This window comes from Macrotis lagotis, chromosome 3 (assembly GCF_037893015.1).
Source record: "Macrotis lagotis isolate mMagLag1 chromosome 3, bilby.v1.9.chrom.fasta, whole genome shotgun sequence".
NCBI lineage: Eukaryota > Metazoa > Chordata > Mammalia > Peramelemorphia > Peramelidae > Macrotis > Macrotis lagotis.
In genome coordinates this window covers 233,509,655-233,535,668 of record NC_133660.1, presented here as the reverse complement: position 1 = coordinate 233,535,668, position 26,014 = coordinate 233,509,655, and the positions used below count along the sequence as shown (strand labels likewise).

At 42.7% G+C, this 26,014-nt stretch overlaps 1 protein-coding gene across 1 annotated transcript in view; it reads left to right on the top strand.

Annotated features, from left to right (window-relative positions):
* The window catches only part of OTOG (otogelin), a 100,852-nt gene extending 90,143 nt beyond the window's left edge, over positions 1–10,709 (top strand). Inside the window, exons 49-57 of the mRNA XM_074231609.1 lie at positions 553–651; positions 1,961–2,001; positions 2,897–2,972; positions 3,178–3,356; positions 4,249–4,353; positions 4,915–5,034; positions 6,197–6,242; positions 8,768–8,847; positions 9,041–10,709. Of these exons, the coding sequence (XP_074087710.1) occupies positions 553–651; positions 1,961–2,001; positions 2,897–2,972; positions 3,178–3,356; positions 4,249–4,353; positions 4,915–5,034; positions 6,197–6,242; positions 8,768–8,847; positions 9,041–9,241 (947 nt within the window). The 3' untranslated portion in view covers positions 9,242–10,709. The remainder of the gene's footprint in view (positions 1–552; positions 652–1,960; positions 2,002–2,896; positions 2,973–3,177; positions 3,357–4,248; positions 4,354–4,914; positions 5,035–6,196; positions 6,243–8,767; positions 8,848–9,040) is intronic.
* The last annotated feature ends 15,305 nt before the right edge of the window (positions 10,710–26,014 follow it).

The following is a 26,014-nucleotide window of genomic DNA, read 5'->3' as shown; positions in this document are numbered from 1 at the left end:
AACAAATATTTGGGTTTCTAGCTCTCAGAATTCTAGCTATCCAGTTACCAAGCTACCAGGTAGAACAAACTATACATAAAGTGAGGCACAGCCAGTACTAAATAATCTCTACCCTCTCATCTGCCTCTTGCCCTCTTTCCCTTTCTCCTTCTGTCCCTCTTGCCATTTCTCCCAGGTTTTTCCAGTTACTTGATTTTAAAATAAATTTGTTCTTCTAGGAAAAGCGATGGTGCCACCCTCAGTGTCCTCCTTTCCACATTATGTTCACATTGATCAATCATCCCGACTGAGATCATCACAAAGTCCAAATTCTGGAAATTAAATTTAAGGAGCTTTTATTGGAAAGTCTAACTATTAATATTAATATTGTATGAATGCAAACCCTAGGCTCCAAAGATCCTTAGTGGTAAGTTAGAGAGATGAGTTCACTCTAGGAGTTTCCAGAGTGCATGATAAGAAACTCTTGTTTCATGTCAGGACATTCCCATCATTACATGTTCAGAGTGGTTACTGTCAGTGTCCCTGGACTAAGCTATTTTCTTTCTCTGTCAGAATGCCAGAGTTTTCGCTGCCCCCAACTGCAATGTGGCTTGGGCACATCCCTGGTGCAGGTGTGGAGCCCTGACAGATGTTGTCCATATAAATCATGTGGTAAGTGAAGCCCTGGGCAAAGGCTGGGTGCCTTGGTTGCCACCTGGACTCTTCTATTGCTGGATGCTCTCAGTCTCAAGGAGGCTTTGAGATTGAGTGATGCCATGGTGATAGATACTGAAAACTGATGCCTTCCAAAAGGTTCCACCTGAGAGAGTGTCCCCATCACTTTCAGTGCTGAGTCCTTCAGTCTTTTCCTTACCTGAGCAGAAGAGTGAGAAATACTTCATAACGTACCTGTGGTTTTAATAGTATAAAATCTTTGTGTTTTTTCTCAATTAGAAGACAGTCTCTTACTTAATATGCCACCTTGATTAACTTTAGCACTCTGTCTCTTGAAGCTAGAGCCTATGTTTTTTTCTAAGATAAATAAATACAATGTTCAATACACATGAGGATTAGATTCAAACTCCTTTTTGATAGAGCCTGGAGCCACAAAAATATATATTTACTGAAGTAAAGTTTTTTAAAACACATTCTAACAGAGTTTGAACTACATTTTTATGAGAAAAAGATTTATTAACAACTTCTATTTTTTACAACATGGTCATTTCTACTTTTAGAGAGCCTTCCCTTGGCAGCACAGAAAACTAAAATAAAATGACAGTACCAGAAATCTTATATTTACCAGTGTTGGTAATGCTCCATGCCTATAGCCATTGGGTTGGAAATAATATTTAGAAGGGATCTTAGTGGTCATCTAGTCTAATGCTTTGATTTACAGATAAGGAAAGTGAATCCCAGAGAGGTTGTGCCAGGTCAAACAGATAGTTTGATACCACAGAGGCAGGATGTGGGTCCAAATCTTCTAACTGCAAAGACAGCAACTTTCATGAATCTTATTATCTTCCATCTTTCTTTTGAAAGAGGGCAGTACATTTGGTCATCTCTCCTCTGGGATTAAGCTTGATCACTATAGATATATGGAGCCTGAAAAATAAGTTTTAAACAGAGAGAAAGATAGGAAGACATTTTTAGCCCTCTTATCTTTGAAGACAAGTTTCTAGAGGTAGAGAGCCTGACTGCAAATTGAGGCATATTCTTGCTTCCTCTATGTCTTCTCTTTCCCTTTGGATGAGAAAGCTTTGGGGTTCATTTATCAGGGTTCCTGGACATTTTCTACTTCCCTACCCCTGACTACAAATCACATGGGGAAAGAGAGTCTGCAGTCTTTTCTGGAGGGCTGTTGCATACCTAATACCTGAATATAGGAGGCAAGGATCTGGGACTGTGGCCTTGGTACCAATGGGTACCAACTTGGCTTGGCCATCCCAAGCTAAATCAGGTTCTGACCCTTCCTATCTTTCAGAATGTGACTGTGACACAATTCCTGTACCTAAGTGCCACCTGGTGAGTGCTCTGGACTTATCTTTCCTTTTCCTCATATCTTGGGTTCTCCTCTGTCTCCCTTGCCCCTTATCCCCTGTTGACTCCTTCCTTTAACTGAGAGGAAAGAAATGGTGGGAGGAAGCTCTTTTAGGAGTTAGGTGCCAGACTTTTCCATTAACTTACTCTGCTACCTTGCACAAGCCAAAAAAACCACAAACCACAAAATATTAAAAGTAGAGATGTCTATTTTTTTACAAATGTAGAAATTGAGGTCCAGAGAAGGAAAGGGGCTTTTCTAAGGTCATATAGCAAGTTAGTGGCAGGGTCAAGATGGAACTTGCTCTGGTAATTCTTATGACAATGGCCTTTCTCCTCTTCCCCCAAGCTGCCCATCTTCATCTCTCTAGGCTTCTGTTCTTATATCTTTAAAATGGGAATGAATGACGAATATGAAAATTTGTTTAACATGATTGTACATGTGTAATCTATATGAGATTACTTGTTTTAGGGAGGGGGAGAGAAAAAATTTGGAACTCAGAATTTTACAAAAATGAATGTTAAAAATTATCTTCATTTGTAATTGGAAAATAATATAAAAATGCTATTAAAGTAAAAAATGGAAATGTTAAACCCCGAGGGATAGAGTTCCAGTTGTGCTTTAGGTGGGCCTGTCCCTTTTTCACAGATTGTGCTAACAATTCAGAAGAAATGCATTGATTGATACACTGAAGTACATTGACTATGCTAAGAAGATAGGAAAGAATACAATTCTCTCAGGACTGTCAGGCCATCTTACAGTTTCTGGTAGAGAGGGGACAGCAACCAAGGCAGGGGTGCCCAGATTCACTCCTATTGCTACCCCAGGAAGAAAACCTGGGTAGCTATAGGAGAGTGACACTGACCTCTGTATATACAGTGGGAACTACTACAGATTGATACAGAGTTCACACAGAGTGCTGAGAATATTTGTGATTGTGTCAAGTACAATTGTGGTAAGTGAACAAGGGGAAAAAGTAGGGTATTAGCAATTTCCATCCAGATGCAAGGGTTCCAATGGTGAGGGAAGGAAATATCCCCCTGAAGTAACAAACCTGTGAATACCAGGGATGGGGTATGTGGGTTGAAAGTTGGTGTGGATGACTTGTCATTCTTCCCCTGGATCATGGTTCTGATCAGTGTGTGTCCTTCCATGGCCAGTGAAGGCCCCAGTCTGCCTGAGTCAGGAACGTGGGGTCCTGCAGCCTGGCCAGAAGGTGGTGGAACTCTCAGCTGATGGTATCTGTAGTACCTCCCACTGTACTGATGTTCTTGACCCCCATACCAACTTCTATCAGATCAACACTACATCTGTCCTCTGTAATGTACAGTGTGCAGAGGTAAGACTCCAAACATAGTATGGTTTGAGGCGGGAAAGCTGATGATGAAGCTTCTCTTTGCTTCTGGAATGTTCATCAACTTCAGGGACTCACAATCTTTTGAAACAGAAAGCAAATGAATGAATGAATGAATGAATGAATGAATGAATGGGAAATTGTGTTCTGATCAAGGATTCTAAGTAGGATATTCATCAAGCTCTATGGGGGAAATTGAATGATTCAGAGCAATAGAAAGAAGGTGGAGAGTGGCTTAGGAAAGAACACAATATCATAGTAAACCATGAACAATGATCCAGAGGACTGTTCCAGAGGATGCAAGTCTGAGACAATACTCCTGAAGTATCTGAAGGATGATGGCTAGTTATATCATTTTTTATTGACTGTGTGTGTGTGTGTGTGTGTGTGTGTGTGAGAGAGAGAGAGAGAGAGACAGAGAGAGACAGAGACAGAGAGACAGAGAGAGACAGAGAGATATAGAGAGAAAGGGAAGGAAGGAAGGAAGGAAGGAAGGAAGGAAGGAAGGAAGGAAGGAGAAAAGAAAGGAAGGAAAGGAAAGAAAAAAGGAAGGAAAGGAAAGAAAGAAGAGTACATGTGGTAGAAATATAGCAAGATCTAAATTGGTTATCAAGAAGATAAAGGGAATTTTATCAGTCCTTGGAGTTAGATATGGTCTTTCCTGGAGACCACAAAGGGATGAGTAGGATGACTTCCTGAATTTGCATGTATCTCAACAAGTCTCTTGTTCTGTTTCTCCCATATTCTTTCTGAGTCCTGTATTGACTTGGAAATTGTGTGAAATTCTGGGGAAGGTATCCAGGGTACCATACATGGGTGAGCTGGCAGGGACATGGTTAAATATCTCAAGATGGGATTGACATGGTTAAATTTGCAGAACCAAGAGTACCAACCTCCCCAGGACCTGGCCACCTGCTGTGGCTCCTGTAAGAACATATCCTGCCTCTTTATGTTTCCCAATGGCACTGAGGTCATTTATCTGGTGAGTCTTCCTCTTCCCCCACCCCCACCTCCACCCCCATAACTCCTTATGTCCAAGCTTGATCCCAGATCTCTCTTCTAGAAAAGTTAAGTGGATTATCAGTAGTACCCAGAAGACTAAGTATATTTTGGGCAGGGCTATAGAGTGACTGTGTTAAACCACACCACAAAGAGTTTATTTTTTTATCCAGATGTGGCCCTCCAAAACCTGCTGTTCATGTGTTTGCATCCTACATTGATTTAATGCTTTTATTTTTCCAAAGCACTTTACATTGGTTGCACCATTTGATTGTGAATTCTTTGAAGGCAGGAAATTAGGAGCAGAGTAAAGGATGGGGATGAGGAGGGAGACTGGGAAAAACTTCCAGCTGAAGATGGGACTTGAAAAGCCAGGAGATGAAGGTGCAGAGGGAGAACATTCCAGTCACAAACCAGTGCCTGGCATTTCACTGGCATTTAATAAATGCTTGTTGATTGAGTCTCCAGCACTAAAGTAGTTACATCTCAGAGAATGGTTATTTTGCCCTCTGGGCCAACTGTCCCTTACACATCTCCCTTCCAGCCTGGAACATCTTGGATCTCAGATTGTGCTCGTCATGACTGCAGCAATACAGCCCTGGGCGTAGTCCTGGTTGTATCCCCTATCACCTGCCCACCCCTCAATGAGACTGAATGTGGGAAGGTAAGGGTCAAGGAAATGGAATGTACAGGTGGGTCACTCTCCTGGAACATTGTTTATAAGAGCTCCCTAGCCCCTCAGGTTTCAGTTTCCTTCTAGTCCAGGGCGTACCCTGAAGAGGCAGAGGGGAGATCTCCCTTCCAGTCCTTCCTTATGCCAGTCTTTTCATCCATCTACCCATCCACCCCCCCCACCATCTATCCACCCCCACCCATTCCACCTATCCATTCATCCATGTATCCATCCATCCATCCAATCCCTCTATCCACCCATCCTTCCATCCATCCACTCATTGCGCCTATCCATTCAACCATCTATCCATGTATCCATCCATCCATCCATTCATCCATTCATCGATCTTTACAAATCACTCCCAAGTCATTGTACACACAGATCCTACTTTTGATGTTCAAGTACTGGCAATTAACCTCTAGAATTTAGCTTAGGCAACTCGGATGAGATATCATTTGGAGGCAGGAGAGTCTTGGGTTTGAAGCCCATCTCTAGAGTATACTGCTTACATGAACCTCTTTCAAGCCCTTCCCAGAGTTGGCACAGACAGCCATAAATGCAGGGCTGTGGAGCCCTCCCTCAATCTGAGGGTCAACAATTAATAAATATGAAAAGCATTGGCCTTGGATGACCAGAAAAGGGATCTGGCAGTGGTAGGGAGGGAGAGAGGAGAAATTTGGATAGAAGCAGTAATCACCAGGGCAAGACCATATGATTATCCCCAAGAGCTAGGCCTTCCCCCATACCCACACCCCTACCCAACTGTCCCAAACCCTATGTGGATTCATACTAGGTAGCCAGGAAGACACAGCAGGACTTTAATAGGAAGACTCACAGGAAGATACCTATTCTCTGGTCATTCTTTGGCTATAGAATCCAGGAAGAGAATAGAGACCTGACCTTAAGATGGGCTGAGAGTATTATAATGTAGACAATTGAAGCAGGAGGGGAAATATGTATTTAATGTGAATCATCAGGATACTCCCCCCCCCCAGCTGTCCTCTGGTCTCAGATCCTGGACATGAAGATACTTTCCTGAATAATGTCTTGTTAAGCTTTGCAGGACATACCTGTGGGTAGTATGAAGTAGGGGCATCAGATAATCCTAGAAATGATCTCCTGCCTCTCTCTCACCATCCTCCTCTTCATTTAGGTGGGGGGTTCTGTGGTACCTTCTCTGGAGGGATGCTGTAAGACATGTGAGTACCCCAGCCCCTGCCATGACTCCAAAGGGACTCTGGGACTGAGTAGGACAGTGCTGGGGGATGTTTCCTGTGCTCATGGTGGGATTCCACTATTGCTGTCTGGAGACTCCAGGAGAACATTGACTGCTCAGGTGTGAATGGGCACGAGATTCTATACTCCACATGTCTCTTATTCAAGGGGACTCTCCTCCTAGACACTGATACAGCCTTGAACATCTTAACAGAGAAGCAAGTTAGCCCCTATCTCATGACTCCCACGTGTCAGCCCCACTTCTAGGTACTGGGGATACAAAAATACAACAGAGGAAACAATCCAGATTCTGGTTGAACTTATGTTTTAACAGAGGAGATGAAAATGTATAAAAGAATAAAAACACAGTGGCTAAATCCAAGGTAGTTGGGGAGAGAGGGAATCAGAGGTGGGGGAGGGAGGAGTAACATGGGAGAGAGAAGATGGTACTTGACCTGCATCTAAAGGAAATGATTCTATGAAGTGGCGTAAGGAAGGCATAGGCAGTGTGGATGGGTTGCTGGGGAGCAGTGCAAAGGCTCAGGGGCTGAAGATGGAGTATGAAAGAGATACAGGACACTTTGACTGGATCACAGAGTACAAGAAGGGGAGTAAAATCCAATGAGGCAGAAAACCCTCATCCTCAGGAGCTCAGAAACCTCATATCACCTGAAGGAGTCCATATGATGTAAAGGAAAGGAAAGAATATTAGCTCTGGAGTCTGAGGATGTGGGTTCAAATCCCACCTCTGTTGCTTACTGCCTGTGTGATTTTGGGGAAAATCATTGAATTCCCCCTGAACCTCAGCTATCTCATCTATAAAATGAGCCTGAGCTAGATGGGCTATGAAGTCCCTTTATGCTCAGAGTCTATGATCCTATGCCTCTCCTGTTGTTACCTGGGCTTCCTTCTCTTCCCAGAAGAGCAGCTTGCTTTTTGAGTGTCTCAGATCCCCTTAGGGCCATTCCTTATTCCCCACTTGCCTCAGGGGAGGGATCAAGGAGATCTGGCCTTCCTCCAGCCACACGTACTAGTTCATCTCTAAGCAACTTTTCCTTGTAGACCAGGTGTTTTTAACTTGGGAACCATGGATCCCAAAGAGATCTAGGAAAAGATTTCTAGGGCGCATGAACCTAGAAGGGGAAAAGTTGGATCTTTGTTTCATTATGATTGTAGTCCTACACATTTTATTCCATGCATTTAAAAAGATGATTCTGAGGAGTGCAGACTTCCAGAAGAGTGTGCATGACTCCAAAAAAGTCACCCAAGTTCTGTCCCAAACAGTCTCTCAGTGACCATTTCAATGGGTGGGCACCCAGGGAAGCTTAAGTTGGGAGATGCAGGTGGCCTGAGTGCATAATCTATTATACCTTGCCCTGATCCCCAGATGCCTTGCCCTGTCTCCCTCCTGTCATCTGTCCCCCTCCCTCCATTCTCCCTCATTGGACCCTCTCTCCAATTATCTGATTGGATCCCCCTCTACTCTCTTCCTGGATCTCTGTCTATTTGCAGTAAGTCCTGCCTCTTCTCTAAAGGTTAGTACCTGCTGATACCCATGTCAGTGGGAGGGAAGACAAAGTGATCTTCCATTGGCAATTCTGAAAATGGTCCCTCTCCTCATGGGTCCCTTGACCCTCAATATCCCAGGAAAAGGACAAAAGGGAGGGCTGGGGAGGAGAGGGGAGAATTGTGTAGCTCTCTCTATCTGCCACCAAGGCCCTTTCCAGCTCATCCTGCTGGCAGCCCTTGGTCTTCATAGGTGGGTAGTCAGCTGCCCCTGAAAGCATGCATGTGTCCCCCCCCAGTAGTGTTCACTTCGTACTATCCACACAGAGGCTAACAGTTGCTTTGCTCATGCTTCTTGCTGAACACCTCCAGAATATGACTGCCTCTTCCAAGCCTAGAGCTACTCAACTTAAGAACTATTAGTTCCTCCACTCACCCCCATCTACACTGCCCTAGAATGGTTAAGACAAAAGGGTCCGTTGGATTACAATTCAGCAAACATTTTTTAAATTGAGGAAAACTGAAATTGAAGGTGAATGATTTGAACAAGTCTTCTCTCACTGAGTGACAGAATAAGCCTTAATTTCTTGATTTCAAATCCAGTGTTCCTTGCTCCAGGGCCCATCGGATGTCTCATTGGTGAAGGTGAACAGCAGCACCCCCCTTCCCATGGTCTCCTCCATTGTCCCTGCTCCCATCTCTTGTCCTCCTTTGCAGACATGCCTGTCCTTGAGGTTTTCAGGATTCAGGTTCCCTGGGTTGCTTCCTCACCAAGAAGTCTCAGATATTTGGACTGCTAGTTCTTTTCCTTCAGAAGGGGATTCTCTTCCTCCCATGGAGTTAGGCCCTGGGAGTTGTAAGGGGTAGGGAATAGTAGTATATGAGTTGAGAGCAATTCAAAGGACTTAATACCCTTCCTGATCCTTGCCCCTTTCCTACTTCAGGGGGCAAGGAATCTGGATGGTTGGGTCAACCTTCGTCAGCTTTCCTTGCCTTTCCTCAGGTAAAGAGGATGGGCGGTCCTGCAAGAAGGTGACTGTCCGAATGACCATCCGGAAGAGTGATTGCCGTAGCAACACACCAGTATGTTGTGGGGTCTCGGGGAAAGAGGGAGAGACCATGGGGTTGGGAGTGGGTTGGGCCAGAGTCCCACATTGGTCGTGGTTGGGAACAGAGAGGCCAGGTTGGAAGGAGAGTTTGGAATGGGCTGTATTGGGTTGTTCTGGGGGTAAGCTGTTGGCCTCCCCAGGTCTCCCATCTCAACTGTCTACCTCAGGTGAACATTGTGAGCTGTGATGGAAAGTGTCCTTCTGCCAGCATCTACAACTACAACATCAACACATATGCTCGCTTCTGTAAGTGCTGCCGGGAGATGGGCCTCCAACGACGATCAGTGCAGCTCTTTTGCACAGGAAATGCCTCTTGGGTGCCTTACACCATCCAGGAGCCCACAGACTGTGCCTGCCAGTGGTTCTGAGACCTTTATTCCAAGAAAGAGCTGGCTACTAGCCCTTTTCCTCCCTCCTCCTCCAACTTTCCTAATCTTCCAAGGGTCATGGGGATATTCCCCGAGTTCCTGTCCCTTCCTTGAAGTCTTACAAAGTGAAGAGCTGGAACAAATTTCATCTCCATGTCCCTCAGATTGACAGGGATTCCTGGCCATGAGCAGCTTGGCAACTAAAGGATTGTAGGGGTCAGTCCCAGCTGATGAGCAGAGGTCAAAAAAGAAAGGCCTTCCCTTCCCTGCTTCCTGCTAAGGATATGGTACAGTTTGACTATTACTTAGGACAGAGATAGAAGGATGGAGTTCTGCTCTAGGAGTCCCTCAGCCCACTCTTGCTAGGGTGGAGGAAGGAAAGACATAATACAGAAGTTGAAAAATTGGTCACTTCTGATCACTTTAGCCTTTTAGCCATCAGAGAGAGTCATGAATGATAAGATCCCTTTGGTGCAGGAAGTTTAGTTTAGTTTAGTTTAGCTGTTAGCATCCTGTATGAGAAGGAATAGATGCAGCAGATGGCCCAGGAAGGTTGAAGGGGGGTTGGGAGAGAGAATTTCTGTCCTTGAAGGAATCCTATGAGGGACAGGGTCTATCTCTAGTTCTTCTGAGGGGCAGGAGAATTGAACCCTGGAAAAACTCTCTCATCTCAAGTTAATACTGGTTGATTCTCAGTTATGAGCATTTTTATCTAGGGAAGCATTTAAAAGCCTAGGCATGTACATACTATTATTCATCATATCCAACTGCTCCCTGATGCATTGTAGGAAGTAGCCTGGTAGAAGCCCGTGGCCTTCATCCTGGCTTAATGGGGTAGTTGAATGAGAAAAAGCAATGATTCATTTTTAGCGGACTTCAGGTTATGCCAAAATTATTTAATTCCAAAGCAGCTCAACTCTCTCCAAGGCCAGTTTTCTCCCTCATGATGCTTCTGAATACTCCCAGGGGTTTTGCCTGACATGTTTGATCTTGGCCTTCAAACGAACCTTCCAGTCTCTGTAATGCTTTCTGATGTGAGATTCCAGAAATGTTATGCAGAGAAATTCAGCACAGGGAAAGACAGGGTTCCTAATCTCCCCCTTTTGCAGAACCTCTAGCTCTGAAAATCTTAGGGCATATTTTCCCAGTGAAACAGCCTTCAAAATGGAAGATGGCAATGCTTCCAGCATACTTGTTGCATGAGCATTTGGCCCAGAATCCACTGCTGAGCCTGGGGATGCCCTCCCTAGAGTTGGCCTGGCAAACTTGGCACTAGACTAGAGGGACTCAGACTGCTGCTCCTCTTCCCATGACCACCCCCATGCCTCCAGCTCCTTGTCCCAGCCTGGGGAGAGCAAGACTACTGGCCAATCATGAATGTTGAGGCCCTTTGAAGTTTCCTTGGAGGTCCTTCTGAGAGCCCCAGAGATGCCTACTCTTAAGGAAGGGGCTACTCCAACATCAAAGGAACACAGGCATTTTTGTCATTTGCAAATTTTTGCATCTGTGTCATTCTTCTGCCTCCAATAAATACCAATAAGAAACTGAGAAGCATATTAAGGGTGTCAAATTCTCTTTGGTTTGACTTGTTTTGGAATGCAGCACAGCTTAATTATGGCACCATCCTGGAGACTCAGGCCAACTTGGCTAAGCCAAGCCATCTTATTACATGGTTTTATCAGGGTGGGGGGTAGACCCTCTCATTGTCCATCTTTGACCAGTTTACTGAAAGGTACAATGTGGTATGGAAGATGAAGTATGTACTTAGAATCAGGAAGATATGAGAAATTGATTTTCTCCTCAGGAAATGACTAGCTGTGTCCCCCTGGGCAAGTTAACCTTTCTGCCTTAGGTTTCCACATGCGAAAAATGGGAATGGTAATAGCATCTTGTTGTGAGACTCAAGTGAAATCACTTGGTAATCACTTGGTTAGTTTTCCTATTGGGGCAGCTGGGTAGCACAATGGATAGAGCACCAGCCCTAGATTCAAGAGGACCTGAGTTCAAATCCAGCCTCAGTCACTTTAGTGTGTAACCTTGGGCAAGTCACTTAATCCCATTGCCTTGCAAAAACAAACAAAAAAGGGGTTTGGTTAGCCTTAAAACCCTCTGTAAATGCAAGCTTTTATTATTACCACCCTGCAGAGAACACCAGGATGTAGGACATCTCCCTTATTTGGAAGACTGGCCAACACCACTCAGCCACTCTTTCACTGTCTTATCACAGAAGGAATTTATGAATGGGTAAAGAACTGACCTTCCCTCCCCCACCAAAAAAAAAAAAACCAAACTCTGGCCAAATAATGACAGAAAAGATGACCCTACAGTTTGACCTGTCTTCATAGGGAGGGAGAAGGAGAAAGAGGAGCGTCTCAGAGATAGAAAGGGGATCTTAGGGGGAGCCAGGTAGCAGAGTGGATTAAGCATTGGGCAATCCCCTAAAGGAGCTTTATGGCCCTGAGTATTGAACCTGGAATCAGGAATACCTTAGTTCAAATCCAACCTCATGTACTAATTACCTGTATGACCGTAAGCCAGTCACTTAACACCTGTCTGTCTCAGTCTCCTCAACAGTAAAAAGGAGACAATAATAGTATCTATTTCCCAGGTTTTGAGGATCACATGAGATCATATTTATAAAGTACTTCATACAGGACTTGGCCCATGCTTAACAAATTCTTGTTTCTTTCATTCCATCTAACCCAACAAAAACCTCACTTTCTAGATAAGGAATGGGACCTAGAGAAGGTTAGATATTCGCCACAAGGGGCAGCTAGCTAGGTGGCACAGTGAATAGAGCACTGGCCCTGGAGTCAGGAGGACCTGAGTTAAAATCTGTCCTCAGACACTTAGCAATTACCTAGCTGTGTGACTTTGGGCAAGTCACTTAACCCCTGCTAAAAAAAAAAATCTAAAAAAAAAGAGAGAGATTTGCCACAAGTGACAGATTCAAGATTTAACTCTGGCAATGGGTGAAGTGCAGTTCCAGTGTTGACAGCCTTTGGTAGTGGTGTAGAGGGGTCCTGATGCCTTTCTGAGAAGTGGAAATGGAGGGGAGTAGTGCTGGTTGCTGATTCATGAGTGGTAAGTGGGGGGGGGGAGTTGAATAAGATCACCTCCAAAGTCCCTTTTAGGGCTAGCTCTATTATCCAATGGGTCCATGAGTTATTTGATAAACTGGGTTAGGGTGAGGAGGAATGTGGAAGGGAGGCTATATGAGGGATGAGATTATGTGATCCAGCATTTGAATGTGTAGCAGAAGTTTCTCTTTCACTCCCCATCCTTTTCGGGACAGGAGACTAATTGGTTCCTGGGAAACTATGCTTCCATTCCCATAATCTGACCCTAAGGAATCAGATTTCCCTGGAAAGAAAATACTAAAAGCAGGAACCTTTCACACTCAGGTCTTATCAGTGGTTAAAGCCCTCTGTTTTCCTGGAAAGGGACATAAACTTGGGGTTATTTGAAAGGTAGTCTTTTTACAATCAGATCTGAATAGTCTGAATAACTCATGGACAATATCTAGGCTTTTGATCCTTGGAGTTTTGGATTAGTTTCTTGTTCCTGTGACTGTGGAATCATCACTGTTTATCCTCAAAAAGAGGGGGGTCCTGAAACTCTGCAAATGCTTTGCATCATCTTGGAAATTACTGGTGCTTGGTTTCATCCCTTACAGTCAGTTCTTCAACCATATGACAGGCCATCATTCTGCCGTAGGCTCTTTTTTCTAAGATTGCCATTCTTAGATCCCAGAATGGGGAGGAGCAAGTGGACTATCCAACTCTTGCCCGCTTTTGGTGGCTTCAGTCCACCATGGCCTGAACCAAGCAAATCATTCCCAAGTACTGAGACTGAATTCCTCACCCTCATTGTGGTATGAATGGTGGACAAATAACTGAGTCCTATAGATAACCTCAGTAATAAAAATAGCTGACGTTTATATAGATTTATATTTGAAGTTTCCAAAACACTTTATAAATATTGTCTCATATCATCATCTTCATTTTACAGCTAAAGAAACCAAGGCAGACAGAGGTAAAGTGCTTTGCTCAAGGTCACACATGTTGCTCGATTGTTTCAGACTCTTCATGACCCTATTGGGAATTATTTTTGGCAAAGATACTGAAGTGATTTGCCATTTACTTTTCCAGCTCAGTGTCTAGATGAAGAAACTGAGGCAAACATGGTTGGTGACTAGACTAGGGTCACTCTGCAAGAAGATGTCTTTTTAAATCCAAGCCTATCCACTATACTACCTAGCTACTAAATGTCAGGACTATTTTAAAATCAGAATAAACTACTCACCAAAAGCCTTTTCCACTCTTTCCCCCTCCCTTCCTCTTTCTCTCCATCTCATGACTCAGCTGATACTTCCTTTTTCTTATCTGTCCCTTCTTTCACTGAAATATAGTCAATTGTAATTTAATTCTCTTCTGTGCTCTGAGACATACCAATCTATAAATCCAACAAGGTGGGCCTTGCTAAGGGTGAAAAATGTCCATAATATAACACATACATATGTACTTTTTTAAAAATCACAGTCAAAGGCATAGTTTTATTTCTATATATAGATGGGAGCTATGCAGCAAAACCCAATCTAATTGAATGAAAAGTGTAGAGAATAGTGTTATAGTGCTAGTTAAGTGGATGATAAGTTATTAATAAAGGGATTCCCCTGGGATGCCAGGCCTCTGTCCATTTGCTCTCACATTAAATCATGTAAGGAATGCTGATACATTGCAAACATAAGTTGTTACAAGCTTTTGAAAAACTTAGTTTTCATTGACTGGGGCCTGAAAACTGAATTTTATGCATGAGGATGGAAAAGTATCCTGTGGGGTTTGGACACATCAGCCCTGAAGCTACATGGATGCTTCTATCTATGATAATCCAACTAAGAGTCAATCCTTAGGAACTTGGCCTTGGGGAGTGCATCAATGGTAACAAACTAAGAATCTGTAACTTGAATCAGAACCAGGAAAGCAGGGAATTCATCATATGTGAAGGTGGTACCCTTGGCAATATTTTCTGGTCCCTGCTTTGCTCCCACATTTGCAACTGACCTTTGATTATTTTGGCCCTATTTGTGAGGCCTCTTGGCATGCATTGTTTTTGTTGGTCTCTAGGTGGCCAGACTTGAGCTCAAATTATGGTCTCCGACACTTCTTAACTGCATGACTCTGGACAAGTCACTTAACTTTGCCTCAGTTTCCTCAACTGTAAAATGGGCTAGAGAAGGAAATAGCAAACTGCTCCAGTATTTTGGCAAGAAAACTCCAAATGGGGTCATAAAGAGTCAATACAATGTGCAACAGTCTAACAACAACAAATTTGAACTCAGCTCTTCCTGACTCCAAGTCCAACATTAGTGATCATAAAGCTTAGGGGACTGCCTTATATAAGCAGTATCTTTTTACCTAGCATGGTAACAGTAAAAAGTAATAGATTATAAGTTAAAGGCCATGGGTTCAAATCCCAGCTCTGCTTTATTTTTCCTATGTGACCTGAACAAGTTACTCCTCCCTGAGACTCAACTTCCTCTTTTGCAAAATAATGAAGTTGGTTCTTCCAAACTCTAAACTAAGGTCCTTAAATTTCTGTTGAATGAAAAGGTGATTGGAAAACTCTTAGAAGTATGATGAGAGATCTAAGGGATTGTGGTGAGTAGAGGTGGCTACCATAAACAGACTGATTGATAGACCTTTCCTTCCATTGGTATCTCAGTCCTCTACCCTGACCTTGAATCTGACTTCTTATGTCCTAATCCCTAACATCCAAACTGGAAGAGGTCCCAACCTTATTATGCTGGAGAAAACCTGAGGTCATTGGGTTGGAGAAAACCTGATAGTATAAACAAGATTAACTTGTTTAGAATCAGGATGTTTATGGTCTGATTTTACCAATAATTTGCTGTGTGATTTCTCAACATGCTCTCATCTCTCAGCCTCAGTTTCCATCTTTAGAATTAGAAGGGTTGGATGCTCAGTCTAAGGGATCTCTGAACCCTGAGATGCTGAGAATCTATGACGGGTCAGGAAACATGCTTCTCCAAGGCAACCACAAATGATAAGCTGAGGGAAGTCAAGGACCCAGGCTTTCCCTCTAAAGACACTGAAATTCCCTTCTGGAAAAGGGTGAAACCTCCCGTGACATGTTTTACAAACACGAGGGACCTTTAGCTTGCAGAACAATCCCATTCTCCTCAGTCCCGTTTCAGGTTCCCACCCTGATTTTCTGGGCTTAATCCTCTTCCTGTGGAAATCAGTAACGACATTGTGATAGAATGATTCACGTTCAAGGTCAAACCAGAGCAAATCGGAGGCGACATGCTGACTTTCCTTCTCCCAACCCACTGCCCCCCCTGAAAGAGGATCCCCTGAAAAATGTGCAAAAGCCAAGGAAGGATATTAACTCTTGCATTCCCTCAGCCTTGTCCTACTGGATTCAAAAAAAGGCAAAGAATGGTGAGTGGGGATGCCTTGGGAGTGAGCTCCGTAGATTCTGCCCCTTCCCCTGACATATGGGGAGAACTGGGAAGGTGTGGGCATCCCCCCCCCCAGTCCATCATTGATACTTTCCTGGGTCTTCCCTGCAGCAGTCACTTCTATTCAATATTTTTCAGGGATATTTATGATAATAATGACCAGTATTAACATAATACTTTTGAAAAAATACTGACAAAGTATATACTATCAACATCTACATACAACTCTAGCTCCCATTTCACTGAGGAGGAAACTGAGGCTGATAAAGGGTTAAGTGACTTGCTTAAGTGTCTGATATGGGATTATAAATTCAGGTTGGATTCATTCCAGATACAATGCTCTATCCACCAGACCACCTAGGTGGCATGCATTCTTTGGGGTCATGAAAGCTTAAGCGCATGCATATAGTAGGGAACATCTGAGACCTTTAGCAGCTGACCCATTAATGGACATAGATTTGATAGCCAGCATCCATAAAGGGGAAACAGAGGACAGACCTGGAGCCAGGAGGGAGGGGAATGGACCAGGAGTGATGAACTGAAACACTGCTACTTGGCAGAGGTGGTGGGGTAGAGCATCCATCGTCACCTCTTTTCTGTCTTGTATCAAAGTGGGCGACTGATTCTGATATAGGATCTGAGTCACATAGGGTTAATGTCACTTTGGGGCTCATCTCTCCATCCTGACTGCTTCTTGCTGATTTAGCCTGTTGAGTTCTGCCTTCTAAGGGCTCTGGTCAGGGAGGAGTTACTGGCTGGTGATAAGGCAGGCAGTACTCCCCCACCCCCAACCACTCCAGCCTGAGGCAGTTAATCCCACCAAGGAGAGAGCTCGCCTGCCACTGCACAGCTGTTTTAAAATCCCAATTGGGATGAGGGAAGAATGGGGCCCAAAGGGCCAGGATTCTCCAGATCTCCCCCCACCCAAGTTTAACAGACAGTTTACCTGGGGGTATGAGGAGGGAGTTGATTGAGGACTTCAAATCTTCTAAAATTCAGGTTTCCTGGGAGTGGTGGAAAGCACCCTGGACAGAAGCATCAGTAGGCCTGGTTCTGTTCCTCAATAACTGTTTAACTTGAGTAAGCCACTGTCCTTTCCTGGATTTCAGTTTCTTCACCTATAAAATGAAAAGGTTGAATTAGATGGGTTTCTGAGGTCCCTTTCAGCCCCAACAACTTAGGTGGTTCTCAAAGTGCTGATAGCCTCTCCCCTCTCTACTTCTGTGACCCAATCTCCCCCTGTTCCAGCTTTGGGACTCTCTAGCCAACCTCCTCTTTTCACATCTTGAATGTATACAACATTCATTCCTGTCTTGGTTGAGATCAACACCCATCCCCATCCTTATTTCTTCCATTTCTGTCTAACTTACCCCTGAAAGTCCAGTTCAGTGTCACCTCCTTCATGAAGGTTCTTCCCGGCTCACCCCTGCTCCCAGGGCTCTCGCCTTCCCTTGAACCACAAACCACACCCTCATTTGAATTTACCTGCATTTCCTATCCATGCTAGCTATCATTTTGCATATGTGTCTTGTCTCCCTAGCCAGAGCTGCAGTGAAGACATCACAGATCCAAAGCTGGAAGGTATCTCAGTCCCACCCTCTAAATTTACAGATGAGGAAGCTTAAATCAGGTGGAGCTTAGTGACTTCTCCAAAGTCACACATAGTAAGCACAAAGAGGTAGAATTAGAACTCAGGCCCTTTGACTACTGTTATTTTCTACCTACTGAATAGTACTAAGCACATGGAGTAGGGACTCAGGAAACCTTTATTGGTTTATACTCCAATCCCCAGAGGAGAAATTAAGTGGCTTAGTGAGGATCCCCAGAATATATTCCTCCTTTGTGCAATAGCTACATCCCCAAACCTCAATGAAGCCTGAAAAGGGTTAACACCAAAGCAGCTGAAAAGAGAAGGCAGGCTGGCGGGTGGGCCCTCTCCTCCCCCCCTTCCCTCTGTAGCCCCCCTCAGCTGATGTGGATCGGTTACGGCCAGCTGTCCCTCCCCACAGCAGCCAGCGCTCATCCTGCCAGGCTGATGAGGCGGGAAAGGCTACCTGGCCCTCTGCCCGCCTGCCTGGCACTGAGGTAGCCAGGCCTTCAGCCCATCTTCCTGGAGCAGCTGTCTAAAGGTGGCCAGGGAGAATGGTGTCGACAGTTACTGGAAGCCACTGTTCTGTCACCTGAGAGAATCCAGGAAAGTCCCTTGGATCTTTTTCTGCCCCACATTGCATGGTGTCTTTATTTCCTTTACATCTCAACTAGACTTTGCACTTCCAAAGAACAGGGACCATACTATTCAGATCTGTCTTCTGAGCTCCCAACATAGATTGATTGCCTATTAGGGATTCATTCAACTTGATGTGAAGGAAAGAATGCTGGACCTTTAGTCAGGACAGCTCTTGAATTAGAGCCTTGCTGTTGGGGAATCAATATTCTCCTCTATAAAATATGTATAATAGTATCTATAATATAGTCTCATCTTAGCTGTGACTTAGAGGGTTTTTTTGTAAACTTGAAGAAACTTTTAGAAAACCTGAAAGAGCAATATAAATGGAAATTTTTTAAATAGCCAACAGTAACATTTCCATGATACTTAAGATATGCAAAGTATAGAACCAATAACAACCCTCAAGTATTGCCATTCTGCTTTTGTATATAAGGAAACTGAGCCTGAGAAGTCATGCTACCTGCCTTGAGTCACATAGCAAGCGACAGAGACAGAACTAATCAATGATAACTCCTTTAGACTCCAAACCCAGTATATTTGTTGAATTAATGAAAGAAAACAGTTATTATCTTCAAACATAATAAAGATTTGATATGAATAGCAGAGGTGAGTTGTTCTCTACATCCATGGAGGAGTAAAGACAAAATTGTCCTAGAGCAGGACAGTATGTAGTCAGACACAAGGAAGAACTTTGCTGGCATCTCTCAAGGCTGGAAAAAAGAACCTCAAACACTGGAGGGCGTAACCAAGGGAAGGTCTTTGTAGTCTGACTCTGGAGATGTCAAAGAAGAAAATTGTGCTAGTTTGCCTTTGATGGTATAGACCAGGGACCAAACCCAGGCCCTAGGTGATTCATTGGGCTATTTGATGACCCATTACCTAGAACTTTGATCCTTTAATCAGATAGATATGGAATTGGGTGAATACTTAAGGAAGGAGAACACGGACTTTAAGCAGTAATGGTGTGTTGGTGATGTTGAGTTGTTGTCAGCAACTCTGACCCCATTTTGAGGTTTTCTTGGCAAAGATACTGGAGTAGTTTGCCATCTCCTTCTCTAATTCATTCTTTATAGATGAGAAACTGAGAACAACTGGATTAAATGACTTGTCCAGGATCACACTGTTAGGAAGTATCTGAGATCATGAAGATGAGTCTTCCTGATTCCAAGCCCAGTGTTCTATCCATCTTGCCATCTAACTGACTTCTGGTAGCTCCAGCTAATAGCACTCAGTATCCTGAGGAGAGAGGATGAGCAGGGTGGTTTTGTACAACTCCACAGCCTCAGGAGAGTACCTGCCCAGGCTTTTCAGGGCAGATACTATGAGTCATCACATGGGTCTCACCCATTATTGGTTATGGCTTCCATTGTCAATAAGGTTACCCTGTATCAATACCAGAAACTGAGGAGAAGGTGTGATTCTTTGAGTGGATCCCAAAGCCCATTTATATTGGAGATCACTATTTGAAGAGTAGAGACTGGCAATCTTTCAGAAATTCTATGGCAATTGGAGACCAGCACTAAATGAGAGGACTAGGACTGAAGTAGTGTCCCGTCCGATTTGTTTCTGGAGATTCAAACTTCAGGCTGCTACTCTTCGTGAACTCCATCCAGAGAAGAGACCAATTCTTTGGAAGTTCTGACTTTGGAATCCAGCCTTTTTCTGCATCTTCCCTTTCACCCACAGCATTCCCTGCAGCCCAGTCTTCCATCCCATCCCTGGGTCATGTTTATACACATGAGTTAAACTGACATTTTGACTAGAGATTGAGGTGAATCTAGTGCTGTTTGCAATGAGAATGCACACCGGGAAAATCCTGAAACCAACTCAAACCGGCTCCTGAAAAATCGATTGTGAAATTTTAAGAATAAGCATTTACGCCTTGGAAACCAGTGCACTACAAATCAGGGACTGGTATATTGTTTAATTCTTTGACTAGATTTACGAAAGTGATAGAGAAAAATGTTAATAATACAGATTAAACTTAAGTGTGTGTTCTTTTTTTCCCACTAAAGAGCTGGTTGCTTATCATTATAGCACTGCATCAGCCTCATCATTTTTCACCTAACCAGTCTTGGTGTTTGCAGGTGTGCTGGCCCAGATGAGCAAATGCAGTGCTGTTCACCAGATCTCTGAAAGCTGTCCACTCTTTTTCTGCTCCACTGTTGCCAACTGTGTGTTGGCTTGTTTTCCCTCCAAGTTAGCAACAAACTGTTCTTGCTCAGACAGACAAATGTCTTGACATTAATTCAAGTATTTATTTTGCCTTAGGGTTGCCATTTTGATTGGATGTGAATATTTAACTTAGAAAGGATGAGTCTATGATCAATCCAGCATTCTGCACTACACATTGCCTTTGTCACTCTCACATCCTTTCTGTCTCTTCTCCTTACAATCACATAGTTTAATAGAAGCCAATATTTACTATGAGGAACATCCAGGAAATTTTATTGCAGTTAGGTAAATGGAAGACAGTGTTTATGATGTTCAGAAGGTCATGAGATGCACAAATCTTCAGTGGAAAGTGACCATTGCTATTGCTGCTTCCAATCCCATACCTTCCAAGGAATCCCTGACACATCTAGTAATCTGAGCCTTCTCTAGCATTAAAGTCACCCAGCATTGTAAACTTGTCCTCTTTTAGTACACTGATGCTAAGAGTCTCCAGGTCTTCATAAAATTTTTAACTTCATCAGTGCTTGTCATGGTAGGAGCATAGGCACTGATGATGATGCTGGCAAGGAATTCTCCAGGAAGTGGCAATCTCATTGTCATGAGCCTCTTATTCACTTCTTTTGATAGGCATTTAAGAATGCTGACTAAATTAGTTCTGATTGCAAAACCTACCCCAGCATTTGCTCATGTGGACCAGAACATTCTCAAACACTGGTTTGACAAATGATGGGGAAATACAGAAGCTGCTAAATGAAAAACAAGAACTCTACAGGATTACCAACTGAATAGTTCATCCATTCCCAGGAAGGGAGCATTTAATTCCATCAAAAGTAAAGTACAAGGGAAACTTAGAGACATGCGAGACTCTTGGCTCAGTAAGAAAGCAGATGAAATACAATTTTAGATAATATATATAAAATATATTAGATAATATATATAATAATGTAAAAAATAATAAACCAAAATGCTTTTATGATGCCATGGCGGCTATTTATGGGCCAAAGACATATGGTACATCTCAACTACTCAATGCTGATGGATCCATATTGATTAATGATAGGGACATGATCCTAGAGATATGGGTTGAACACTTCCATAGTGTTCTTAATAGACCATCATCAATCAATGCAGAAGCCATTGACCATTTGCCTTAAGTTGAAGTCAATCAGTCCTTAGCTGAACTTCCAACTGAAGAAGAGGTTTTGAATGCCATGAGGCTCCTATCAAGTGGTAAAACACTTGCTGCTGATTCTATTCCAACTGAGATCTCTAAGGTGGAAGATTCCATTGCTTATCCAAAAACTGACTGAAATTTTCCAGGTTATATGGCTTGAAGAGGTTATCCCCCAAGAATTCAAGTATACCTCCATTGGCCATCTCCATAAAGGTAAAGGGAATAGATTGTCCTGTGACAATCACAGGGGTATTCCTCTTTTAGTCATTGCTAAGATTCTTGCCAGACTTCTTCTCAATAAGCTAATTTAACCTGGAAGATGGTCACCTCCCTGTGAGTCAGAAAGGGTCGAAGAACAGTCAGTATGGTGTCTGCTGCCTGACTCCAGGAAAAATAGCAGGAACAGAACAGAGGTCTGTATACTGCATTTGTAGATCTGACCCAGACCTTTGATACCTTCAGTCATGAGGATTTATGGAAAATTGTCAAAATTTTGTCGCCCAGAGAAGTTCATCAGTATTGTATGGCAATTTCATGATGGCGTGCATGCCCAGGTTCTGGATAGTGGACCATGCTCTTGAGATTTCCCAGTTGCCAATGGAGTTAAACAAGGGTTGTGTCCTTGATCCCATAGTTTTTAGCATAATGTTTTCAGCCATGTTATCAAATGCCTTTACTGAAGATGAACATGACCTCAAGGTTAGTTACCATACTGTTGGCAAATTCTTCAACTTGAAAAGGCTACAAGCCAAGATCAAAGTTGAGGGAGTGTTGGTGCCTGATCTGTTTGCAGATGACCATGCCCTCAATACAGCCTCTGAAGCTGAGATGCAACAAAGTAGGTATCAAATCTCTGAGCTAATTTTGGCCTAATGAACATCAAGAAAATGCAGATGTTTCATCAGCCAGTGCCACACCATCCATATGTGGAACAATCAATTGCAACAAGTACTGTGAACAAGTTCACTTATCTTGGAAGTGTCCTTTCCAGGGACAATGAGGTTGACACATGCATTGCCAGAACTAGCTCAGTATTTGGGAGGCTCTGAAAGAAAGTATGGAAGAGAAGAGGTATTAGACTAACTACCAAAATGAAGGTCTACGGAACTGTTGGGCTGATCTCATTGTTATGTGCCTGTGGATACTGGATAGTCTACCAGTGCCATGTCAGGAAACTGAATTTCTTCCATTTAAATTGTTTTAGGAAGATTCTGAAGATCACCTGGCAGGAGAAGATACCAGACACTGAGGTCCTTTCTTGAGTTAAACTACCTGACATTCCAACATCACTCCAGAGAGTACAACTATGATGGGCTGAACACGTTGTTAGATATCAAATATTCACTTGCCAGAAGAAACTATTTTATGAAGAACTGATACAGGGCAAGCACTCACAAGGAGGTCAGAAGAAGTGATACCAAGATACTCTGAAGGTCTCATTGAAGAACTTTAGAATTGATTGTACAGCATGAGGGACACTGGCACAGGACCACTCAGGATGGTGTGCCCTCATCAGTGAGGGGCTGAGTTCTATGAGGAAGGCAGAATTGAAACAGCTTAAAGGACATGTGACATTTGTTAAGTTTAGAGTACCCACCACCCTGGGTGTTCACATGGACTATTTGTGCCTAACCTGTGGTAGAGCATTCTGAGCCTATATTGGTCTGATCAGCCACAGTTGGGCACACTGTCATTTGTCTTAAACATAGTGATGTATTTTGATCTTCTTCAATAACAAAGGACAAGAACCAACTGCATCAGCCCGTGTTTCTCAGCACAGTCTCAGGCATTCAGGACAGATAGCCTTTGTTTTTCTCCTGATTTTCCATTTTGCTACCTACTCATTTCCCATAAAACAAACAAGAAAAGTATCCTGCTTTTTCTCTTAGACAAGTCATTCATCTTTTTCTGGATGTCTCTAAAAAACCATCCAGTTCAAAGTAAATTCTACCCCCATGCTTTACTAACACATCACCGCTCTCTCGTGGCAGGCTTTGGTACTTCAGGCTTAATAGGTCACCTTTTCAAAAAATAACTAGTTAGCAAACCTAGAACCTTCTACTTTCCTTCACACTACCACCCTTTCTTTCCCCAGGCTTCCAAGAAGGTATTTGGAGTAAAATATGGAATGATTTGTTCTGATCAGTTAAAATGAAGAAAATCACTCCCCATTTTCCCAATAAGTGGTTTTCTTTTGGTAGAGTTAGAGCTCAGCTTTTAAGATGGTACCTGTAGACCTTCTCAGTACCCTTGTTGATCACTGCACTCTTGTTCCCCATACCCTTATTTAAACTTCTGACCCCAACGCTTTTGGACAATGGTGCTGAATCTACCATTTCATGATTTGTTGTTGTTGTCCAGTCATTTTCAGTCAAGTCAGACTCTTTGTGATCCCATTTGAGGTTTTCTTGACAGAGATACTATTGTGGTTTACCATTTCCTTCTCCACCTCATTTTACAGATGAGAAAATATAGGCAAACAGGGTTAAGTGACTTGTCCAAGGACACAAAGCTAATAAGTGTCTGAGGCCATTTTTAAATTTAGGAAGATGAGTTGTCCTGACTCCAGGCTTGCAATCCAATCCACTGACTTACCTAGCTACCCCACTTCTTTATTTAAATCACTCCTGTTTTACAGATGAGAGAACTGAAGTCCTGAAAAATTGTGCATTACCCAGGGTCCCCCAGAGCTAGTAAAAGGAAGAACTGGTTTTGGAATTTAGGTATTTCCTTATAACACCATTTCTCATTTTACAAGTGAGAAATCTGATTTTATTATTCATTAGATGATTCTCTTGACTGAGATTTTAGGAGGAAGGGAATGAATAAACGAATCATTGCCTGGAGGAAGAAAAAGGGACTTGATAAGAAAAATGAAAAGGTAATGATCAAAAATACCCATTTCATAGCTTTGCTTTGGGCAAGATGAACACCTCACAAGATTGTAGGGAGGAAAGGGATTTACAGATAACTGTACTATATGACCTAAGTTCCCTCCCTCCCTCACTTCCTTTACTTAACTGCAATTATTTTAATTTATTTTCTATAAGTTTTATATTGTTGTTGACTCACCCATTAGAATGCAAGTTCTTTGTGAAAAGAATTTCTTTCACCCATTGCATCAATATCCCCAATGTTTGGCCATCACAGACAATAAATGCTTCTTGACTGATTGCATAAATGTGAGTTATATCACTCAACCTTGTTTGGTGATCTGAACCATGAGTTACCCATAGATATAGAACTTTACAAGGTAAATGATTATTTGAGCTAATATGGAACCATGGAAAGAGCAGTAAATTTGGAACTAAAAACTCTGGGTTAAAATCTCACACCTGTCATTTGCCAGCTGTGTGACCTTTGACAATTGCTTAGCTCTTTGGTTCTAAGTAAAATGGGTAAAATCTGTAAAATGAAGGAGCTAGACAAGATGGTCTTTGAGGTTCCTTTCAGGTTGGTAGCTATTGTGTGACAGGCCCTGTAGAACTTCCAGTATGTATCTTAAGGAGCTCATAAAATGTAAGCACATTGAGGGCAAAGACTATTCTTTTTGTCTTTATATCCCCTGTACCAAAAACTTTTTTTAAACCAGATCTCCTCTTGGTAAGAAAGACCCTCTACCAAAGCAGATCAATACCTTCTCTGCTATTTTATAGCTTTGGAGACAGTCATCTGAGTCACTTGGAGGGAAACCTAAGGTAACCTAAGATAACCAAGGTCACATAGCCAGTTTGTTCCAAAGCTAGGACTTGAATGCAACTCTTCCTAGCTTCTAGGCCAATTCTCAGCCCACTTAACCATAAGGCCTTCCAGCTGATACCTCTCAAATACTTAATAAATGATTGCTGAATTTAATGAAACTGAATTGAATTTTAACCACTTTCAACCTCATTTTCCTTATTTGTCAGTTCAAAGACTTACTGTGTACAGGATCCTCTTCTACAGAAGAGGATTTGCATTTATAAGTTCTGACAGTCTTGTAACATCACTGACAATAATGTCCATTCATATAGCATTTTATGGAGTATAAAGTGCTTTCATATTCATTATCCCCTTGTAATGTCACAACAACTCTTGAGGGAGATGGGGCAAGAATTATTATTCCCATTTGACAGATTCAGAAACAGAAGTCCAAGAGAGATGGTGTGAGTTGCTCAACAACACCCATATAGAAGGTGATGATGCTAGAACCCAAAGTATGTATCCTTTGGACCTTGATATGATACTCTGTAAAATTGCCTCTCAAACAAGGCATAGGAATAGATCAGAATGTGTCAACCTCAAAACTATACTGTGTAAGGTAAAATATCTAATGCCTTTCTGCAGTTAATCAATTGTGGTGATAGGAAACCAAGAAGAGAGTGGGAACTAAAGTGGAAAGAGCAGAATACAGGAAAAAGAGAAAGGCTTATTGTATTTTCATTTATAGAAATTTCAGAAGAACTTCTGATATTGAAAGTTTCATGAAATGTTTGAAATAAAAATTAAAAAACAACCTTTCAATACTGTAATGGGAAACTTTGGACTAGAAACATTGAACTAGATTACTGAGATACCAGAAAAATGTGGTTTCAGATCTCACCTTTGATGCTTGTTGCTCATTTGCCTTTGAGCAAATCAATTGACTTTTCTGTGTCTTAGTTTCCTTATCAAAAAAAATGATAAGATTGGACTCTTTGGTCCCTTCTAACTCTAAACCTTTGATTCTCTGAA